Source organism: Oncorhynchus kisutch, linkage group LG6 (assembly GCF_002021735.2).
Source record: "Oncorhynchus kisutch isolate 150728-3 linkage group LG6, Okis_V2, whole genome shotgun sequence".
In the NCBI taxonomy this organism is placed as follows: Eukaryota; Metazoa; Chordata; class Actinopteri; order Salmoniformes; family Salmonidae; genus Oncorhynchus; species Oncorhynchus kisutch.
Genome location: NC_034179.2, coordinates 58,101,255 through 58,122,116, shown reverse-complemented (window position 1 = coordinate 58,122,116; position 20,862 = coordinate 58,101,255). Strand labels below are relative to the sequence as shown.

Here is a 20,862-nt window from a genome sequence, read left to right as displayed (position 1 = left end):
CCGCCTGGCTACTTCAACCTCGGCCAACAGCTCCGCCCCCCCCGCAGCTCCTCGCCCAAGCCTCTCCAGGTTCTCCTTTAACCAAATCCAGATAGCAGACGTTCTGAAAGAGCTGCAAAACCTGGACCCGTACAAATCAGCTGGGCTTGACAATCTGGACCCTCTATTTCTGAAACTATCTGCCACCATTGTCGCAACCCCTATTACCAGCCTGTTCAACCTCTCTTTCATATCGTCTGAGATCCCCAAGGATTGGAAAGCTGCCGCAGTCATCCCCCTCTTCAAAGGGGGAGACACCCTGGACCCAAACTGTTACAGACCTATATCCATCCTGCCCTGCCTATCTAAGGTCTTCGAAAGCCAAGTCAACAAACAGGTCACTGACCATCTCGAATCCCACCGCACCTTCTCCGCTGTGCAATCTGGTTTCCGAGCCGGTCATGGGTGCACCTCAGCCACACTCAAGGTACTCAACGATATCATAACCGCCATCGATAAAAGACAGTACTGTGCAGCCGTCTTCATCGACCTTGCCAAGGCTTTCGACTCTGTCAATCACCATATTCTTATCGGCAGACTCAGGAGCCTCGGTTTTTCGGATGACTGCCTTGCCTGGTTCACCAATTACTTTGCAGACAGAGTTCAGTGCGTCAAATCGGAGGGCATGCTGTCTGGTCCTCTGGCAGTCTCTATGGGGGTGCCACAGGGTTCAATTCTCGGGCCGACTCTTTTCTCTGTGTATATCGATGATGTTGCTCTTGCTGCGGGCGATTCCCTGATCCACCTCTACGTAGACGACACCATTCTATATACCTTCGGCCCGTCTTTGGACACTGTGCTATCTAACCTCCAAACAAGCTTCAATGCCATACAACACTCCTTCCGTGGCCTCCAACTGCTCTTAAACGCTAGTAAAACCAAATGCATGCTTTTCAACCGGTCGCTGCCTGCACCCGCATGCCCGACTAGCATCACCACCCTGGATGGTTCCGACCTAGAATATGTGGACGTCTATAAGTACCTAGGTGTCTGGCTAGACTGCAAACTCTCCTTCCAGACTCATATCAAACATCTCCAATCGAAAATCAAATCAAGAGTCGGCTTTCTATTCCGCAACAAAGCCTCCTTCACTCACGCCGCCAAGCTTACCCTAGTAAAACTGACTATCCTACCGATCCTCGACTTCGGCGATGTCATCTACAAAATGGCTTCCAACACTCTACTCAGCAAACTGGATGCAGTCTATCACAGTGCCATCCATTTCGTCACTAAAGCACCTTATACCACCCACCACTGCGACTTGTATGCTCTAGTCGGCTGGCCCTCGCTACATATTCGTCGCCAGACCCACTGGCTCCAGGTCATCTACAAGTCCATGCTAGGTAAAGCTCCGCCTTATCTCAGCTCACTGGTCACGATGGCAACACCCATCCGTAGCACGCGCTCCAGCAGGTGTATCTCACTGATCATCCCTAAAGCCAACACCTCATTTGGCCGCCTTTCGTTCCAGTACTCTGCTGCCTGTGACTGGAACGAATTGCAAAAATCGCTGAAGTTGGAGACTTTTATCTCCCTCACCAACTTCAAACATCAGCTATCTGAGCAGCTAACCGATCGCTGCAGCTGTACATAGTCTATTGGTAAATAGCCCACCCTTTTTCACCTACCTCATCCCCATACTGTTTTTATTTATTTACTTTTCTGCTCTTTTGCACACCAATATCTCTACCTGTACATGACCATCTGATCATTCATCACTCCAGTGTTAATCTGCAAAATTTTAATTATTTGCCTACCTCCTCATGCCTTTTGCACACATTGTATATAGACTCCCCCTTTGGTTTCTACTGTGTTATTGACTTGTTAATTGTTTACTCCATGTGTAACTCTTTGTTGTCTGCTCACACTGCTATGCTTTATCTTGGCCAGGTCGCAGTTGCAAATGAGAACTTGTTCTCAACTAGCCTACCTGGTTAAATAAAGGTGAAATAAAATAAAATAAATAAATAAGAATGATGGACGCCACTGTGTTCTTGGGGACCTTCAAAGCTACAGACATTTTTTGGTGTCCTTCCCCAGATCTGTGCATGGTTTTTCCTCTGACATGCACTGTCAACTGTGGGACCTAATATAGACAGGTGTGTGCCTTTAAAAATCATGTCCAATCAATTTAATTTACCACAGAAGGACTCCAATCATGTTGTAGAAACATCTCAAGGATGATCAATGGAAACAGGATGCACCTCAATTTCAAGTCGCATAGCAAAGTTTTTTCTTTTTAATACATTTGCAAAAATGTTTTTAAAAACCTGTTCTCATTTTGTCATTATGGGGTATTGTGTGTAGATTGATGAGGAAAAACATTTATTTAGTCCATTTTAGAATAAGTCTGTGTCTGATTGGCTTACCATGCTGTCAGTCTGTTGTTCTGCACCAATAGCATTGGTTATCCTCTCCAGCTCCCTCCGCTGTCCTCCCCGCTACCGGGCTGCACTTTCTCAGCAAAGTCTCCTGCCAACACAGAAGAAAGACACACAGCTAAGACACTGGATGTTTTCTGGCACATAATTTACACTATATACAGTGCACCTTGACATTTTCCACATTTTGTTATGTTACAGCCTTATTCTAAAATCAATTAAATTGTTTTTTCCCCCCTCATCAATCTACACACAATATCCAAAAATGACAAAGCAAAAACAAGTTTAAAAAAATGTTTCCTATCTATTAAAAAGAAGATACTGAAATTTCACATTTACAAACAGTTGAAGTCGGAAGTTTTTTTTTTAAAATGTTAAACTCTGTTTATTAAGTTTTACACACACACAACACACAAACACAAACACAAAGCAATATAAATAATATACTCAACTAGAAAAAAAACAAATAAAAAAACAAATAAAAAATAGCTTTAAAGATACCATACTTTAGACAAGTTAAACACACCAGGCAGAAGGCTACAAAGGTTAAAGGGCAATCTATAGTACAGGGACAGAGCAAACACATCACCATTGTTCCTGTAAACAGTCAAGGGATAAGGGTGGAGAAATGCAACCACTCACAGACAGTCATGTCCACAGACCGTGAAGTCGGAAGTTTATACATAAACCTCAGCCAAATACATTTAAACTCAGTTTTTCACAATTCCTGACATTTAATCCTAGTAACAATTCCATGTTTTAGGTCGGTTAGGATCAACACTTTATTTTAAGAATGTGAAATGTCAGAATAATAGTAGAGAGAATGATTTATTTCAGCTTTTATTTCTTTCCTCACATTCCCAGTGGGTCAGAAGTTTACATGCACTCAATTAGTATTTGGTAGCATTGCCTTTAAATGGTTTAACTTAGGTCAAAAATTTTGGGTAGCCTTCCACAAGCTTCTCACAATAAGTTGAGTAAATTTTGGCCCATTCCTCCTGACAGAGCTGGTGTAACTGAGTCAGGTTTGTAGCACATGCTTTCGCATGTGCTTTTTCAGTTCTGCCCAGAAATGTTCTATAGGATTGAGGTCAGGGCTTTGTGATGGACACTCCAATACCTTGACTTTGTTGTCCTTAGGTCATTTTGCTTAGGGTCTGTTACAACTTCTAACAATGGTGAGTGGAGGAGTCAAGCGCAGAGAGCAGGTAATTCAGTACGTGGATATTTTATTCCATAGACTGTGGAACCACGACATGCAAAACACCAGGGCGCATGAAACAACCCGTCCCAAAATACAACGGAATAAAAACTGTCCGGAAAAATACTGATAACACTCATACAGAGATAACAGGAAACAAGCCCGCACAAATACCCAGCGGGCCTAGTGCCCTTAAATAGCCTACAAACAAACACTAACTCAAAACAGGTGTCCCCAATTAAACCCAATAAACAGAAACAAACTGAAAGGGAATCGATGGCAGGTATCACGACGACTGCCGGGCGCCGCCCGAACAGGAAGAGGCAACATCTTCGGCGAGATTCATGACAGGGTCATTGTCCATTTGGAAGACCCATTTGAGACCGAGTTTTAACTTCCTGACTGATGTCTTGAGATGTTGTTTCACTATATCCACATAATTGTCCTACTTCATTATGGCATTAATTGTGTGAAGTGCACCAGTTCCTCCTGCAGCAAAGCAACATGATGCTGCCATCCCCATGATGCTGCCACTGGGATTGATTTGCACTTTTTGCACCAAAGTACGTTCATCTCTAGGAGACAGAACGCGTCTCCTTCCTGAGTGGTATGATGGCTGCCTGGTCCCATGGTGTTTGTACTTGCATACTACTGTTTGTACAGATGAACGTGGTGCCTTCAGGCGTTTGGAAATTGCTCCCAAGGATGAAGCAGAATTGTGGAGGTCTAACATTTTTGTAGGTCTTGGCTGATAGCTTTGATTTTCCCATGATGTCAAGCAAAGAGGCACAGAGTTAGAAGGTAGGCCTTGAAGTACATCCACAGGAACACCTCCAATTGACTCAAATTATGTCAGTAATTTTCTATCAGAAGATTGTAAAGCCATGACATAATTTTCTGGAATTGTCCAAGCTGTTTAAAGGCACAGTCAATTTAGTGTATGTAAACTTCTGACACAGTGAATTATAAGTGAAATAACCTGTCTGTAAACAATTGTTGGAAAAATTGAATTTGTGTCAGAAGTCATGCACAAAGTAGATGTCCTAACCGACTTGCCAAAACTATAGTTTGTTAACAAGAAATTTGTGGAGTTGTTGAAAAATGAGTTTTAATGACTCCAACATAAGTGCATATAAACTTCCGACTTCAACTTCAGACCCTTTACTCAGTACTTTGTTGAAGCACATTTGGCAGTGATTACAGCCTTGATTCTTGTTACAAGCTTGGAACACCTATATTTGGGGAGTTTCTCCCATTCTTCTCTGCAGATTCTCTCAAGCTCTGTCAGGTTGGATGGGGAGTGTAGCTCCACGGCAATTTTCAGGTCTCCCCAGAGATGTTAGATTGGGTTCAAGTCCGAGCTCTGGCTGGGCCACTCAAGGATGTTCAGAAACTTGTCCTGAAGCCACTCCTGCATTGTCTCGGCTGTGTGCTTAGGGTCGTTGTCCTGTTCAAAGGTGAACCTTCGCCCCAAGTCTGTGGTCCTGAGTGCTCTGGGGTTGGTTTTCATCAAGGATCTCACTGTACTTTGCTCCGTTCATCTTTCCCTCGATCCTGACTCAGTCTTGTTTTCATCATACCAGAGAATCTTGTTTCTCATGGTCTGAGACTTTAGGTGCCTTTTGACAAACTCCAAGCGGGCTATCATGTGCCTTTTACTGAAGAGTAGCTTCCGTCTGGCCCCTCTACCATAAAGGCCTGATTGGTGAAGTGCTGCAGAGATGGTTGTCCTTCTGGAAGGTTCTCCCATCTTCACAGAGGAACTCTGGAGCTCTGTCAGAGTGACCAGCAGGGTTCTTGGTCACCTCCTTGACCAAGGCCCCTCTCCCCCGATTGCTCAGTTTCGCCAGGAGGCCAGCTCTAAGGAAGAATCTTGGTGGTTCCAAACTTCTCCCATTTAAGAATGGAGATCACTGTATTCTTGGGACCTCCAACGCTGCAGAAATATTTTCTTACCCGTCCTCAGATCTGTGCCTCGACACAATCCTTTCTCGGAGCTCTACGTACAATTCCTTCATGGCTTGGTTTTTGCTGTGACATGCACTGTCAACTGTCGGACCTCATGTAGACAGGTGTGTGCCTTTCAAAATCAAATCCAATCAACTGAATTTACCAGAGGTGGACTCCCATCAAGTTGTATAAACATCTCAAAGATGATCAATGTAAACAGGATGCACCTGAGCTCATCTTCGATTCTCATAGCAAAGGGTCTGAATACTTATGTAAATAAGGTATCTGGTTAAAATTTTTAATAAATGTGCAAAAATGTCTAAGAACCTGTTTTTGTTTTGTCATTATGGGGTATTGGGTGTAGATTGAAGAGGATTTGTAAAAATCTATTTTAGAATAAGGCTGTTAAGTAACAAAATGTGGAAAAAGTCAAGGTGCCTGAATACTTTCCCGAAGGCACTCTATACAAAAGGTATGTGGACATTAGGGGATTCGGCTATTTCAGCCACCCCAGTTGCTGACAGGTCTATAAAATCGAGCACACCGCCATGCAATCTCCATAGACAAACAGTATCAGTAGAATGGCCTTACTGAAGAGCTCAGTTACGTTCAACTTGGCACTGTCATAGGATGCCACCTTTACAACCAACTGCCCTGGGTCAACTGTAAGTGCTGTTATTTTAAAGTGGAAACATCTTGGAGCAACAATGGCTCAGCTGCAAAGTGGTAGGCCGCACAAGCTCACAGAAAGGGACCGCCAAGTGCTGAAGCATGTAAAAATTGCCTGTCCTTGGTTACAACACTCACTACAGAGTTCCAAACTGCCTCTGGAAGCAACGTTAGCACCAGAACTGTTCGTTGGGAACTTCATGAAATGGGTTTCCATGGACGAGCAGCCGCAAACAAGCCTATGATCACCATGCACAATGCTAAGCATTGGCTGGAGTGGTGTAAAGCTCGCCTCCATTGGACTGTTGAGCAGTGGAAACGCGTTCTCTGGAGTGATGAATCACACTTTAACATCTCGCAGTCCAACGGACAAATCTGGGATTGGTGGATGCCAGGAGAACTCTACCTGCCCCCATAGTGCCAATTGTAAAGTTTGGTGGAGGAGGAATAATGGTATAGGGCTGTTTGTCTTGGTTCAGGCTAGTCACCTTAGTTACAGTGAAGGGAAATATTCATAATACAAGATACAATGACATTCTAGACGATTCTGTGCTTCCAATTTTGTGTCAACAGTTTGGGGAACTTCCTTTTCTGTTTCAGCATGACAATGCCCCCATGCACAAAGCGTGAGATTCATACATAAATGGTTTGTTGAGATCAATGTGGAAGACTGGCCTGCACAGAGCCCTGACCTATAAACCTCATCGAACACCTTTGAGATGAATTGGAACGCCGACTGCAAGCCAGGACTAATCGCCCAACATCAGTACCCAAAATCACTAATACTTGCAGCTGAATGGAAGCAAGTTCCCATAGCAATGTTCCAACATCTAGTGGAAATCCTTCCCAGAAGACTGGAGGCTGTTTGAGCAGCAAAGGGGGACCAACTCCAAATTAATGCCCATGATTTTGGAATTAGATGTTTGATGAGCAGGTGTGCGTGCACATACTTTTGGTTAAGTATTTTTTTTCACGTGTTTCATCTAGCCAGCCATGCAAAGTCGTGGGGGATAGGCGGTATCCAGGTTTTCATACAGTCATACCGTTTCTGTACCATACCGGGGTATACAATATTACCGGAAGTGGACAGAAGTGCATGCTACAACCTGCTTCAGTCTGCTTTCCAACAGACAATGGGAGATGAATTCACGTTTCAGCAGGACAATAACCTAAAACACAAGTTCAAATCAACACAAATCTAATGCCTACTTAAATAAAGGTTAAATAAATTAATAAAAATACACTGGAGTTGTTTACCAGGGAAGACAGTGATTGAGGGAGAGTTAGAGTGTTGACTTAAACCTGCTTGGAAATCTATGGCATGACCTGAAATTGATTGTCTAGCAATGTTCAACAACCAATTTGACAGAGCTTGAATAATCTTTAAAAGAATAATGGGCAAATATTGTACAATCCAGGTTTTTATTTTATTTATTTAACTAGGCAAGCCAGTTAAGAAGAAATTGTTATTTTACAATGACGGCCTAACCAGGCCAAAACCTCCCCTAACCCAGACAACGCTGGACAAAATGTGGACTGAGTCGAGGGGTATGAATACTTTCTGAAGGCACGGCACTTGTGGAAAACACTGCACACACTCCATTACCGGACGTGTAAACTAGTGCGCGCTACCATGCAGTGAAACACTGCTTCCCATTCATTTTCAATGGAAGGAAAGCAGTGAGAGGCAGTGTGGGCGGGGGACCTTTGGGCGGCGCGAAAGTGGCGTGGGAGGCGGCATTTCCCAACTTTACGCGAATCACCAGCGGCAAACTGGTTCCCATTAACCAAGGCTGGAGTTCTTCAGCAACGATGGCTGACAAAAATTCTAGGATGGAAGCAAATTTAAGTCATTATAATGTCATAACTAATCATGCAAAAAATGTACAGTTATGTTAGGTCAATTTAGAGACAAACGATTATGCATATTTTTTGGACATGATGTTCATTTACGTAAATTGCTATTTAGTAAGCTAGCTGACTAAATAATATTAGCCAGCTAGCTTTATGAGCATTGTGACATGAGTATGGAATTGTAATTATGGTTGTTTAATGTTTTAGGGACTCCTGAAACAACCAGCAAACCAGGCTGTGGTCTTGTGAAACTGATGTAAATAATCTAGCTAGCAAAAGCATTTACTGCAAATTGAACGTACAATTTCGTAAACTTGCCTTGCTGATATTTGCCATGAAGGGCCGCTGAAGTAACGTAGCTAGCTAACCATTTTCTTGCTTATTGCTTAAATACATGTATGCCTATGGATGTGTACTTAGCTATGTAGCCGATCTAAAACGTTTGGTATAAATATTAGTTCAGAACCTAGCTAAAGAACACCAGCGATGATATCCAGTTGTATCAACTTCAAAACAGTCTGAATGACATTAATGAAGACTATGAATTGAGTAGAATATAACTTAACTGAGACAAGGATGCAAATCGTATATACGTGTAGTTATTTCCAAGCATGAGATCTACACATTGTAGCCTGTTCATTGAATATATTCACTTGTCATGTACTCCACCGTTGCAAATAAAGGTGAGACATTTTTCAGTCATATCCAATACCAGGAGTATCAAACTCAAGTCTTTGAATGATGTTTTGACTGCAAGCACAGTACCAGTCAAAAGTTTGGACACATCTACTCATTCAAGGCTTTTTCTTTATTTTTGCCTTTTTCTAAATTGTAGAATAATAGTGAACATCAAAACTATGAAATAACACAATCATGTAAACTCAGCAAAAAAAAGAAGAAACGTCCCTTTTTAAGGACCCTGTCTTTCAAAGATAATTCATAAAAATCCAAATAACTTCACAGATCTTCATTGTAAAGGGTTTAAACATGTTTCCCATGCTTGTTCAATGAACCATAAACAGTTAATGAACATGCACCTGTGGAACGGTCGCTAATACAGCTTACAGACGGTAGGCAATTAAGGTCACAGTTACGAAAACTTAGTACACTAAAGAGGCCTTTCTACGGACTCTGAAAAACACTAAAAGAAAGATGCCCGGGGTCCCTTATCTGCGTGAACATACCTTAGGCATGCTGCAAGGAGGCATGAGGACTGCAGATGTGGCCAGGGCAATAAATTGCAATGTCCGTACTGTGAGACGCCTAAGACAGAGCTACAGGGAGGACAGGACGGACAGCTGATCGTCCTCGCAGTGGCAGACCACGTGTAACAACCCCTGCACAGGATCAGTGCATCCAAACATCACACCTGCGGGACAGATACAGGATGGCAACAACAACTGCCCGAGTTACACCAGGAATGCACAATCCCTCCATCAGTGTTCAGACTGTCCCCAATAGGCTGTGAGAGGCTGGACTGAGGGCTTGTAGGCCTGTTGTTAGGCAGGTCCTCACCAGACATCACCGGTAACAATGTCGCCTAAGGGCACAAACCCACCTTCGTTGGACCAGACAGGACTGGCAAAAAGTGCTCTTCACTGACAAGTCGCGGTTTTGTCTTACATGGGGTGATGGTCAGATTCGCATTTATCGTCGAAGGAATGAGCGTTACACCGAGGCCTGTACTCTGGAGCGGGATTGGTCTGGGGCGGTGTGTCACAGCATCATCGGACTGAGCTTGTTGTCATTGCAGGCAATCTCAACGCTGTGCATTACAGGGAAGACATCCTCCTCCCTCATGTGGTACCCTTCTTGCAGGCTCATCCTGACATGACCCTCCAGCATGACAATGCCACCAGCCAAACTGCTCGTTGCGTGATTTCCTGCAAGACGGGAATGTCAGTGTTCTGCCATGGCCAGCAAAGAGCCAGGATCTCAATCCCATTGAGCACGTCTGGGACCTGTTGGATCTGGGCTAGGGCCATTCCCCCCAGAAATGTCCGGGAACTTGCAGGTGCCTTAGTGGAAGAGTGTGGTAACATCTCACAGCAAGAACTTGCAAATCTGGTGCAGTCCATGAGGAGGAGATACACTGCAGTACTTAATGCAGCTGGTGGCCACACCAGATACTGACTGTTAATTTTGATTTTGACCCCCCCCCCCTCCCCTTTGTTCAGGGACACATTATTCCATTTCTGTTAGTCACATGTCTGTGGAACTTGTTCAGTTTATGTCTCGGTTGTTGAATATTTTATGCTCATACAAATATTTACACGTTAAGTTTGCTGAAAATAAACGCAGTTGACAGAGAGAGGACGTTGAGTTTAGTAACCAAAAACGTGTTAAACAAATCAATATATATATATTTTTGAGATTATTCAAAGTAGCCACCCTTTGCCTTGATGACAGCTTTGCACACTCTTGGAATTCTTTCATCCAGCTTCATGAGGTAGTCACCTGGAATGCATTTTAATTAACAGGTGTGCCTTGTTAAAAGTTAATTTGTGGAATTGCATTCTCTCAACCAGCTTCACCTGGAATACTTTAACAACAGTCTTGAAGGGGCTCACACATATGCTGAGCACTTGTTGGCTGCTTTTCCTTCCCTCTGCGGTCCAACTCATCCCAAACCATCTCAATTGGGTTGAGGTTGAGTGATTGTGGAGGCCAGGTCATCTGATGCAGCACTCCATCACTCTGCTTCTTGGTCAAATAGTCCTTACATATTCTGGAGGTGTGTTGGGTCATTGTCCTGTTGAAAAACAAATTATAGTCCCACAGCCTTGTCTCAGGGTAGTAGGTTGGTGGTTGAAGATATCACTCTCGTGGTGTGGGGGCTGTGCTTTGGCAAAGTGGGTGGGGTTATATCCTGCTGTTTGACCTCGTCCGGGGGTATCGTCGGACAGGGCCACAGTGTCTCCCGACCCCTCCCGTCTCAGCCTCCAGTACTTATGCTGCAATAGTTCATGTGTCAGGGGGCTTGGGTCAGTCTGTTATATCTGGAGTAATTCTCCTGTCTCATCTGGTGTCCTGTGTGAATGTAAGTACACTGCTCAAAAAAATACCACACCCACCTTGTCACAACACAACTGATTGGCTCAAACGCATTGAGGAAAGCAATTCCACAAATAAACTTTTAGCAAGGCACACCTGTTAATTGAAATGCATTCCAGGTGACTACCTCATGAAGCTGGTTGAAATAATGCCAAGAGACTCATCAGTCAGCAAATCTGTCATCAAGGCAAAGGGTGGCTATTTTGAAGAACCTCAAATATAAAACATATTTTCATATGTTTAACACTTTTTTGGCTACTACATGATTCCATGTGTCTTATTTCATAGTTTTGATGTCTTCACTATTATTCTACAATGTAGAAAATAGTACAAATAAAGACAAATCCTTGAATGATGAGGTGTGTCCAAACTTTTGACAGGTACTGTATGTATTACAATTATTAACTTCAACAGTGCATACCAATCCTGGTCCTGGGACATCAATGGTTACACATTGTAATTATGCAATAGAATAGAAACATGATTTAACTAGCTAAAGGCAGATTTCTAATTCATAAAACAGTACACTACACTTCCTATGCATCATGTAAATACTTTAAAACCGTTTCATCTCAATATATAATTTCTTTCATCTGCACTGATCTGAGGACACAGGATAGGTGTAGTATTTCATCAAATGAGAAACTTAATTTCAATATGTAGAGAATGTGAAACGCTTTATTGAACATGTTCATTATCCAAGTGTTATAAATACATGCATTATAAATATTATAATTGTAATATTATAAATACAAGTTCAATCTCTACTTCAATGTACATCTGGTGTGCTAATGCAAAAACAGAGGAAGAAAGGAGGTGGGGCGAGAGGTATGAGTGTAAAAGACAGAAAGGTAAAGAGGTAAGAACAGAGGAGCAGGGACGACAGCGTTTGATTATTGAATTACAGTGCTACTAAACGTATTGTTGCAGTTCATCACAATTACACAATAGTGTATCTAGCTGTGTCTCCTAACCAGCCTTGTGCACCCAGTTGGTCCGAAGGTTATCTTAAGAGCGAGTGAGTTGGTGATGACGAGACTGGGGGTTGGCATCCTCTCTCACATCAAAACATACCTGCAGACGAGAGACAGATGGAGACAATACATTTAAAAAAACGCAAGGCTTAATCATGCTTACACCGTCAGTCATCTTAATCATCAGGACATGAAATGCAAAACTGACCTTGGATCATTAACTCTGGAACTTCTACATCTCTATCTGTATTTCAATGTAAAGCATCTCTTTAATAATACTTCCTATTGACCCGACCAAGAGACCTCTCACCTCTGATCATGATGTGCCCTCTATGTAGCCAGTTCAGATGAGGGAGGGGTTCACAGACACAGCTGATATAACCTACAGGATTTAGGGTGATGGGTAGACTGATAAAGTGAAGGAGAGAGACTTATTGTGAAAATCAGGTAGTTAAAGACGGTGTTCAACAGGAATCAGGCCTTACCTGGTGTCCACACTAAGTGGCTGAAGAGTACTTTGCACTGAAAAGCATGCACAGACACATTTGGACAAACAATATAGCGTAGTTATAGTAATAATGAAGTGTCTTACTATTCTCCATGGTTGGTCCTCTTGCCTATTCCTTGAAGGTGGAAGGAGACACAGTTATACAACTGAGCCTGCTTAAGTACACAACGCAATCCATCAATCAGACTGATACACAAGTGTGTAGGTGTGGGTTATTGGGTGTCTAATTGTTCCCCAAAAAAATCAATATGGCTCTTAAAAGAGCTTGTTTTATTTTTGTACAGACAGCACCCTCACCTGAGAAGTAGAAATCAAAGGGAGAGAAACTGGGAATTAAATAACTGCAGGTGACATAGCTAAGTAAAGGGAAGAATACTCTTATTACAATGGCTCTTAAAATAGCCCTTGGTTGTGCATAGTGTAGTCTATGGTCTTGCCAGGGAACAGCACCCTCTTCGAAGTAGGAGGTGAAGATCTCCCAAACATGGATTGCTGAGTTGTTGGCCCCCATCCTTGAAACATTCTAGAGCAGCACACCTCTCCTCTGTCATACAGAGGCAAACTGCAAATCCCCTCCTGATCCTCGTGTCCAACCTCATGAAGTTATGCAGGACACAGGTAGCCTTCACAGGTGCACAGGTGCCTGAATTCCCTTAGGAGGCAGTCCAAGATGGCCCTGGTCTCCAAACCTTGCAGTGCCCTACACGGTAACTGTAGGCAATCGTTTTGAAGGAATCTCCAGTTGCAAGGTATCTGTAGGAATATGGAATGTCATTATTAGACTTTTACGTCACCAGGTCATTGTGGATTACTGAAGTATATCTTCAAACAAATCATAACATTGGATAGATCGATGCATGTGACAACAGCAGGGTCATATCAAGGATAGCATCACAAATGAATACATAAATACCACTTGAAGCTTGAGGAGTTGATCATTTGAATCAGCTGTGTAGTGCCGAGGCCAAAAACATCCATCCCTTTAAGTCCCCAGGACCAGGACTGAGAACCATTGCTCTTCTTTGGGACCTCGTCATCTGTAGACAGGCTTTCACAGCTCTGTATCTGGGGACAGAAAACATCACAAGAAACAGACGTCATTATACTCAAATTAGACAGCACTGAATATTATGTTACCATTTTCTCTGTCCTCAAGTCTAGGGACTGGAATGACACAAAAGTACCTGCACTGTCCAGAATAGCCTTCTCTCTCACTTTGATAGTGGGGCTGCTGTGCTTTCACTCTCCCCCATGGCTGTTAGCTAGCTACCTACAAAACGCAAGATAGTTAGCTAATATGAAGTTAGATACCTGGTGATATTTAATTCACTTAGCTAGCTATACAGTATATACATTTGTCTAGATAGCTAGCAGCTCATTTGAGTTAGCCTGCACTGTAGCTAGTTCGCTAATACATTTTTTTTTTTTTACATTTTCGAAATGTATTTACTTACTTGAATAGGTTCTCCCAGACATGTGGACGCTTCGAAACAGGGCAGCAAAGTTTGTTTGTCACCAGAGCAGTTTCGAGCATATTACTATTTACTTGTAATGTAAATAAATTCATGAAATGGCGAACATGCTGCTATATGCTGCCAGCACACCCACAAGTGAGTCACTCTGGGCAGCCGAGCAGCACATGGCAATTTACTGCATACGAGGGTATGAGGGTATTAGAAGTTGTGAGTGAAAGGGGGCACAGCCATGTTACAAAGTTAAAGTTACGGGGCAATTCAACAGTGACCGAAATGCGCTGCGACCTTTTCACTTTAAATTGTATGGTCAAAAAAAAACATTGATTTCAAAGTTTAACAGCCCATACAACTCAATGCACGAGGACTACTTTTAACAATTCCTACTGAATTGTGTAGGTAAAATCTCCCTCTGAATCTGAACCAAATCATAGACGTCTGTTTCACACGTTTGGACATCAAAGTACAGCACAATACTCAGTGTATTCAACTCGTGTAGTCTATTGTACCGAACTCTACTGTACAGTACTGTATAAGGCTGCGACGGTCATGGATTTATATATATTTTATGTATATATTTTATGCTGTCCTGAATGCATGTGCTGCCATAGAAATAGAACAGGCGTTCCCATTCAAGTTAATTATGGCATAATGGGTGGACTTGGCGGCCATTGCGAGTGTACACAAAAACAAAGAACTCAAATATATTCTGTGATATATAGACAACAAAAAATACATACCGTTGCATGAGCCACACCAGATAAAATCATTTGAATGAACATTCTATATTAAACTATGAATTATTTTCTTAGGAGTCCCTGTGACAGCAGAAACGAGTCAACCACAGGAATGCCAGGCAGTGTCCCTGTGACAACAATTTTGGACCCCCTTGTGGCCCCCCTATAAATGTGGAGTAGGAAATCATTTTTACATAACACATTTTTGCTATAGTTCTTTTTTTTACCCCCGTTATTAAGACAGTCGCAACGATGATGATTATGAACATCGTCTTTTGCCTGCTAATGCCTGCAATGCAGTGAAGAAAATGATGACAACAATGTCTAATTTAACTGGCCCCTCTAACAGTACAACTGGCCCCAGCTTGGCCTCCCCCAGTTGAAATGGTCTAGAACCGCCCCTGATGCCAGGCGGTCCCGTTCTTCAGTGAGCAGTTCGTTCCACATGTCTTTTTTTACGGTTATGATGGTTACCGTCTGTAAGTTGTTAGTGTCTTAACGACCGTTCCACAGGTGCATGTTCATGAACTGTTTATGATTCATTGAACAAGCATGGGAAACAGTGTTTAAACCCTTTAACAGTGAAGATCTGTGAAGTTATTTTGGGATTTTTACGAATTATCTTTAAAAGACAGGGTCCTGAAAAAGGAACGTTTCTTTTTTTTCTGAGTTTAGGTTGAATAATTGTTTAAATTAAAAACTACAACTCCCTTCAGCAGAGTCCCATATAGAAATCAAGGCAAGGACTATTGTGAATGATTTGATTTCCCTCTAGAGAAACAAACTAAATGGAATTGAAGTAATTGAACCGTCGGTCAATTAGTTGGTTAATAACCATACCCCCCAAAAAATTGTCAGTTAAGAAAAAATAAATAAATAAATAAATAAATAAATAAAAAAATCGCTCTGCACTACAGGACCCACACATAGGTCCTACTTGCAAGAACCCACAAAGAACCCACAATCGCACACCAGCGACTCCTGTGGCGGGTCGGGCGCAGTGCGCGCTAGCCAAGGTTGTCAGGTGCACGGTGTTTCCTCCGACACATTGGTGCAGCTGGCTTCCGGGTTGGATGCGCACTGTTTTAAGAAGCAGTGCTGGTGCGGCTGGCTTCCGGGTTGGATGCGCACTGTTTTAAGAAGCAGTGCGGCTAGGTTGGGTTGTGTATCGGAGGACGCATGACTTTCAACCTTCGTCTCTCCCGAACCTAGCCGAACGGGAGTTGTAGCGATGAGACAAGATAGTAGCTACTACAACAATTGGACACTATGAAATTGGGGAGAAAAAGGGGTAAAAATAAATAAATAAAATAAAAAATATATTTTTTAATCGCTCTGCACTACAGGACCCACACATAGGTCCTACTTGCAAGAACCCACAAACAGTTCTGAAAGTATTCAGACCCCTTATGTTAGAGCCTTATTCTAAAATTATTTAGATTGCAGGGGGAAAAAAACTATCTACACACAATGACAAACAAAAACCCGGGTTAGAATTTTTCTAATTTATTTCAAATAAAAACGGAAAAATAAAATGTACATTACTATTTAGACCCTTTACTCAGTAATTTGTTGAAGCACCTTTGGCAGCGATTACAGCCTCGAGTCTTCTTGGGTATGACACGACAAGCATGGCACACCTATATTTGGGGGGTTTCTCCCATTTGTCTCTGCAGATCCTCTCAAGCTCTATCAGGTTGGATGGGAAAGGTTGGATGGGAAGCATTGCTGCACAGCTATTTTCAAGTCTCTCCAGAGATGTTCGATCGGGTTCAAGTCCAGGCCACTCCTGCATTGTCTTGGCTGTATGCTTAGAGTTGTTGTCCTGTTGAAAGGTGACCCTTCACCCGTCTGAGGTCCTGAGCAGGTTTTCATCAAGGATCCTGACTTTGCTCCGTTCATCTTTCCCTTGATCCTGACTAGTCTACCAGTCCCTGCCACTGAAAAACATACCCACAGCATGCTGCTGCCACCATGCTTCACTGTAGGGATGGTGCCAGGTTTCCTCCAGAAGTCACACTTGGCATTCAGGCTAAAAATAGTTCAATCTATATTTCATCAGACCAGAGAATATTGTTTCTCATGGCAGACACAGTCCTTTAGGTGCCTTTTGGCAAACTCCAAGTGGGCTGTCATGTGCCTTTTACCCAGGAGTGGCTTCCATCTGGCCACTCTACCATGAAGGCCTGATTGGTGTAGTGCTGCAGAGATGGGAGAACCTTCCAGAAGGACAACCATCTTCCACAGAGGAACTCAGGAGCTCTGTCATTGAGACCATTGGGTTCTTGGTCACCTCACCTCCCTGACCAAGGCCCTTCTCAAACGATTGCTCAGTTTGGCCGGGCGGCCAGTTCCAGAAATAGTATCGGTGGATCGAAACTTTTTCCATTTAAAAATGACGGAGTCCTTCAATGTTCAGACATTTTTTGGTACCCTTCCCCAGATCTGTGCTTTGACACAATCCTCTCGGAGCTCTATGGACAATTCCCTCAACCTCATGGCTTGGTGTTTGCTCTGACATGCACGGTCAACTGTGGGACCTAACATATTTTATTGGTTACATACACATGGTCAGCAGATGTTATTGCGAGTGTAGCGAAATGCTTGTAAGGCAGGTGTGTGCCTTTCCAAATCATGTCCAATCAATTGAATTTACCACAGGTGGACTCCAAATCAAGTTCTAGAAACATCAAGGATGGTCAGGATGCACCTCAGCTCAATTTCGAGTCTCATAGCAAAGTGTCTGAATACTTATGTAAATAAGGTATTTACATTTTGTATACATTTGCAAACATTTCTAAAAACCTGTTTTCGCTTTGTCATTACGGGGTATTGTGTGTAGATTGATGAGGGAAAATATGTATTTAATACATTTTAGAATAAGACTGTACTGTAGAGTGGAGATACAAGTTAACCTGGCTGCTATAGACAGTAAAGCCCTCTCCAGACCAGACAACCGTTTCAGACTCATGCAAAGCTACTGACTCAGTCCTCATCAGTCTATTTACCCAGGAGACAAGCCTTCTAACAAGGTGAATAGTGATTAAAAAGGGAAACTCAACATTCAACAGTTGTTACTGGGACCCTGATCCACAACAGGCCATAGAAACCAGAGGCTGTGTCCGATTTTTATTTTTTTTACCTTTATTTAAACTAGGCAAGTCACTTAAGAACAAATTCTTATTTTCAATGACGGCCTAGGAACAGTGGGTTAACTGCCTGTTCAGGGGCATAATGACAGATTTGTACCTTGTCAGCTTGGGGATTTGAACTTGCAACCTTTCGGTTACTAGTCCAACGCTCTAACCACTAGGCAACTTTCCGCCCCGAAATGGCACCCTATTCCATATATAGTGGAATAGGGTGCCATTTGGAAGGCAGCCACAGTAAGCACACCCACCCAGCCAGCAGTAGGCCAGCCACAGAGAGATAACTGGAGGATATTGACAAAGGAGGCAGAGAAAGGAAGAGGGAGAATGAATTCCACAACCAGACTGATCCACCACGCCCAACAATACTCCACACAGAGAAAGGGCAATCGTTCTGGTTGGGATAACAAACTATAGCCTTTAGTGGTAGATAGTGGTAGACAAGGTCCAAGGCAGTTCAATACTTGGCGCAGGTCCAATACTTGGCACAGGTTCAATACTAGGCACAGGTTCAATACTTGGCATTGATATGAACACTTAGACATTCAACTGTGATACTTGAAAAGTGTATGATTTATTTGATTGATTATCCACATCAACGGGGCTGCAGTGAGGTGGGTCAAGAGCGTCAAGTTCCTCGGTGTCCAAATAACTAAGGACTTAAAATGATCCATCACACGCAGTCGTGAAGGCGTGACAGTGCCTCTTCCCCATCAGGAAGTTGAAAAGGGTTGGCAAAAAGTCCTCAAAATGTTCTACAGCTACATCATTGAGAGCATCTTGACTGGCTACATCACTGCTTGGTATGGCAACAGCATTGCCCTCAATCGCATGGCGCTACAGTGGTAGGTGCGGACAGCCCAGTACATCACCTCTATATAAGGCGGTGTGAAAGGCAGGCCCGGAAAAATGGTTCTAGACTCCAGTCACCCAAGTCAGACTGTTCTCTTTGCTTCCACACAGCAAGTGGCATCAAGTGTGACAACAGGCTCCTGCACAGCTTCTATTTCCAAGCAATAAGAGACTGCTAAATAGCTAACAAAATGGCTACACAAATTATATTTTATTTTTGTACTGTCTCTATGCACAAACAACCATAAACAGGGTAGCAGCAGCGTAAATGATCATATATCCGGATGCCTAGTCACCTTACCCCAATACATACAGTATCTACCTCCATCACTCCAGTATCCCTGCAAATTTAAAAAATGGGTATTGGAACTTACTCTGTACATACAGTACCAGTCAAAAGTTTGGACATCTATTCATTCCAAGGTTTTTCTTTATTTTTACAATGTAGAACAATAACATATGGAATCATGTAGTACCCCCCTCTAAAAAAAGTGTTAAACAAATCAAAATATATTTGAGATTTTTCAAAGTAGCCACCCTTTGCCTTGCCAGATTTGCACTCCTGAGATTCTCTCAACCAGCTTCATTTTAATTAACAGATAAGTTCATTTGTGATTTTGCTTTCCTTCTTAATGCGTTTTATGTTGTGACAAATTAGGCAGTATACAGAAGATAACCCTATTTGGTAAAAGACCAAGTCTGTTTTATGGCAAGAACAGCTCAAATAAGCAAAGAGAAATGACAGTCCATCATTACTTTAAGACATTGAAGGTCAGTCAATCTGGAAAATGTCAAGAACTTTGAAAGTTTTACCGGTATGATGAAACTGGCTCTCATGAAGACCGCCAGAGGAAAGGAAGACGCAGAGTTGCCTCTGCTGCACCTTAGATTGGAGCCCAAATAAATCCTTCAGAGTTCAAGTAACAGATGCATCTCAACTAGAGGTTGGCCAAATCATTTCATAATTTTTGGGCGCCAATTTGCCGATTTTTAAAAATGTATTTTTTTAAATGTATTTTTTTTAAATATAAAAAAAACAAAACTTTTATTTAACTAGTCAAGTCAGTTAAGAACGCATTCTTATTTTCAATGACGGCCTAGGAACGGTGGGTTAACTGCCTCGTTCAGGGGCAGAACGACAGATTTTCACCTTGTCAGCTCAGGGGATCCAATCTCAGGAACCCTGAGGGTTTTGTTTTTCGTTTTTCTTGGAATAGAAATACCATAATATTAAATCAAATTAATTAAGCTATATTTCTTAAAATCAATCCCATATACAATGTTCTTACAAAAAAGGTTTTCAAATTCTCTAGTACAGCCAATACTGAAGGCTATCAAATGCTTCTCAAAGATGCCCTCTGGTGGTCAATATAGCACTAACTTGCATTAATGGTAACAAATGGCTGACAAATAACATGCCATAGAATACTGCGGCAGACTGCAAGGTGTGCCCAAGATCTCACAGAAAAGCTGATGCATGCATTATAGAGTTGCCCTTTATTCCAATTGTACACCTAGCAAGAGACTAGCAAGAGGCTAGCGATGTTCCTGTACTCTACAATGTAATGTTAGTGTACATGTGATGGCAGAGTTTACAAAACAAATGCACACCCAATGGATACAAATCATCATGATATATCATTCTGCCAGGTAGACCTACTATGCAGTCAACACTTAGCTAATTGGGAAGTTTTTGGGTGAACGCTTTTAAAAACAGACTAACTGGTTAGTGCATTATTACCAAATTGAGCATCAAATATTCTACCAAGACTTACGACCAAAAACTTTAAAATACCAAGTTGAAAACAGTCATTTACATGTAAATGGACTACGGCTGTCCCTGACCACAAAAATTGGTTGAAGTTTTAAAATGTGTATGTTTCCATATAGACCTGCGGCTATCAAACCGTCCCCCCCCCCCCCCCCCCCCTCCCCTCCTGTCTTCATCGGGGCCCTTGGATGGCTGAAGAGGAGCTAGAATACTGAATTTTAACATTGTACAAGCAGTAAACAAGCGATGGC

The 20,862-nt window shown here is 42.5% G+C and overlaps 1 protein-coding gene across 1 annotated transcript in view; it reads right to left on the bottom strand.

The window, feature by feature from the left end:
- The window catches only part of LOC109891858 (myotubularin-related protein 4-like), a 143,105-nt gene that overhangs the window by 118,226 nt on the left and 4,017 nt on the right, over positions 1-20,862 (bottom strand). The window contains exon 2 of the mRNA XM_031827014.1: positions 2,409-2,511. Coding sequence (XP_031682874.1) covers positions 2,409-2,411 — 3 coding nt within the window. The 5' untranslated portion in view covers positions 2,412-2,511. The remainder of the gene's footprint in view (positions 1-2,408; positions 2,512-20,862) is intronic.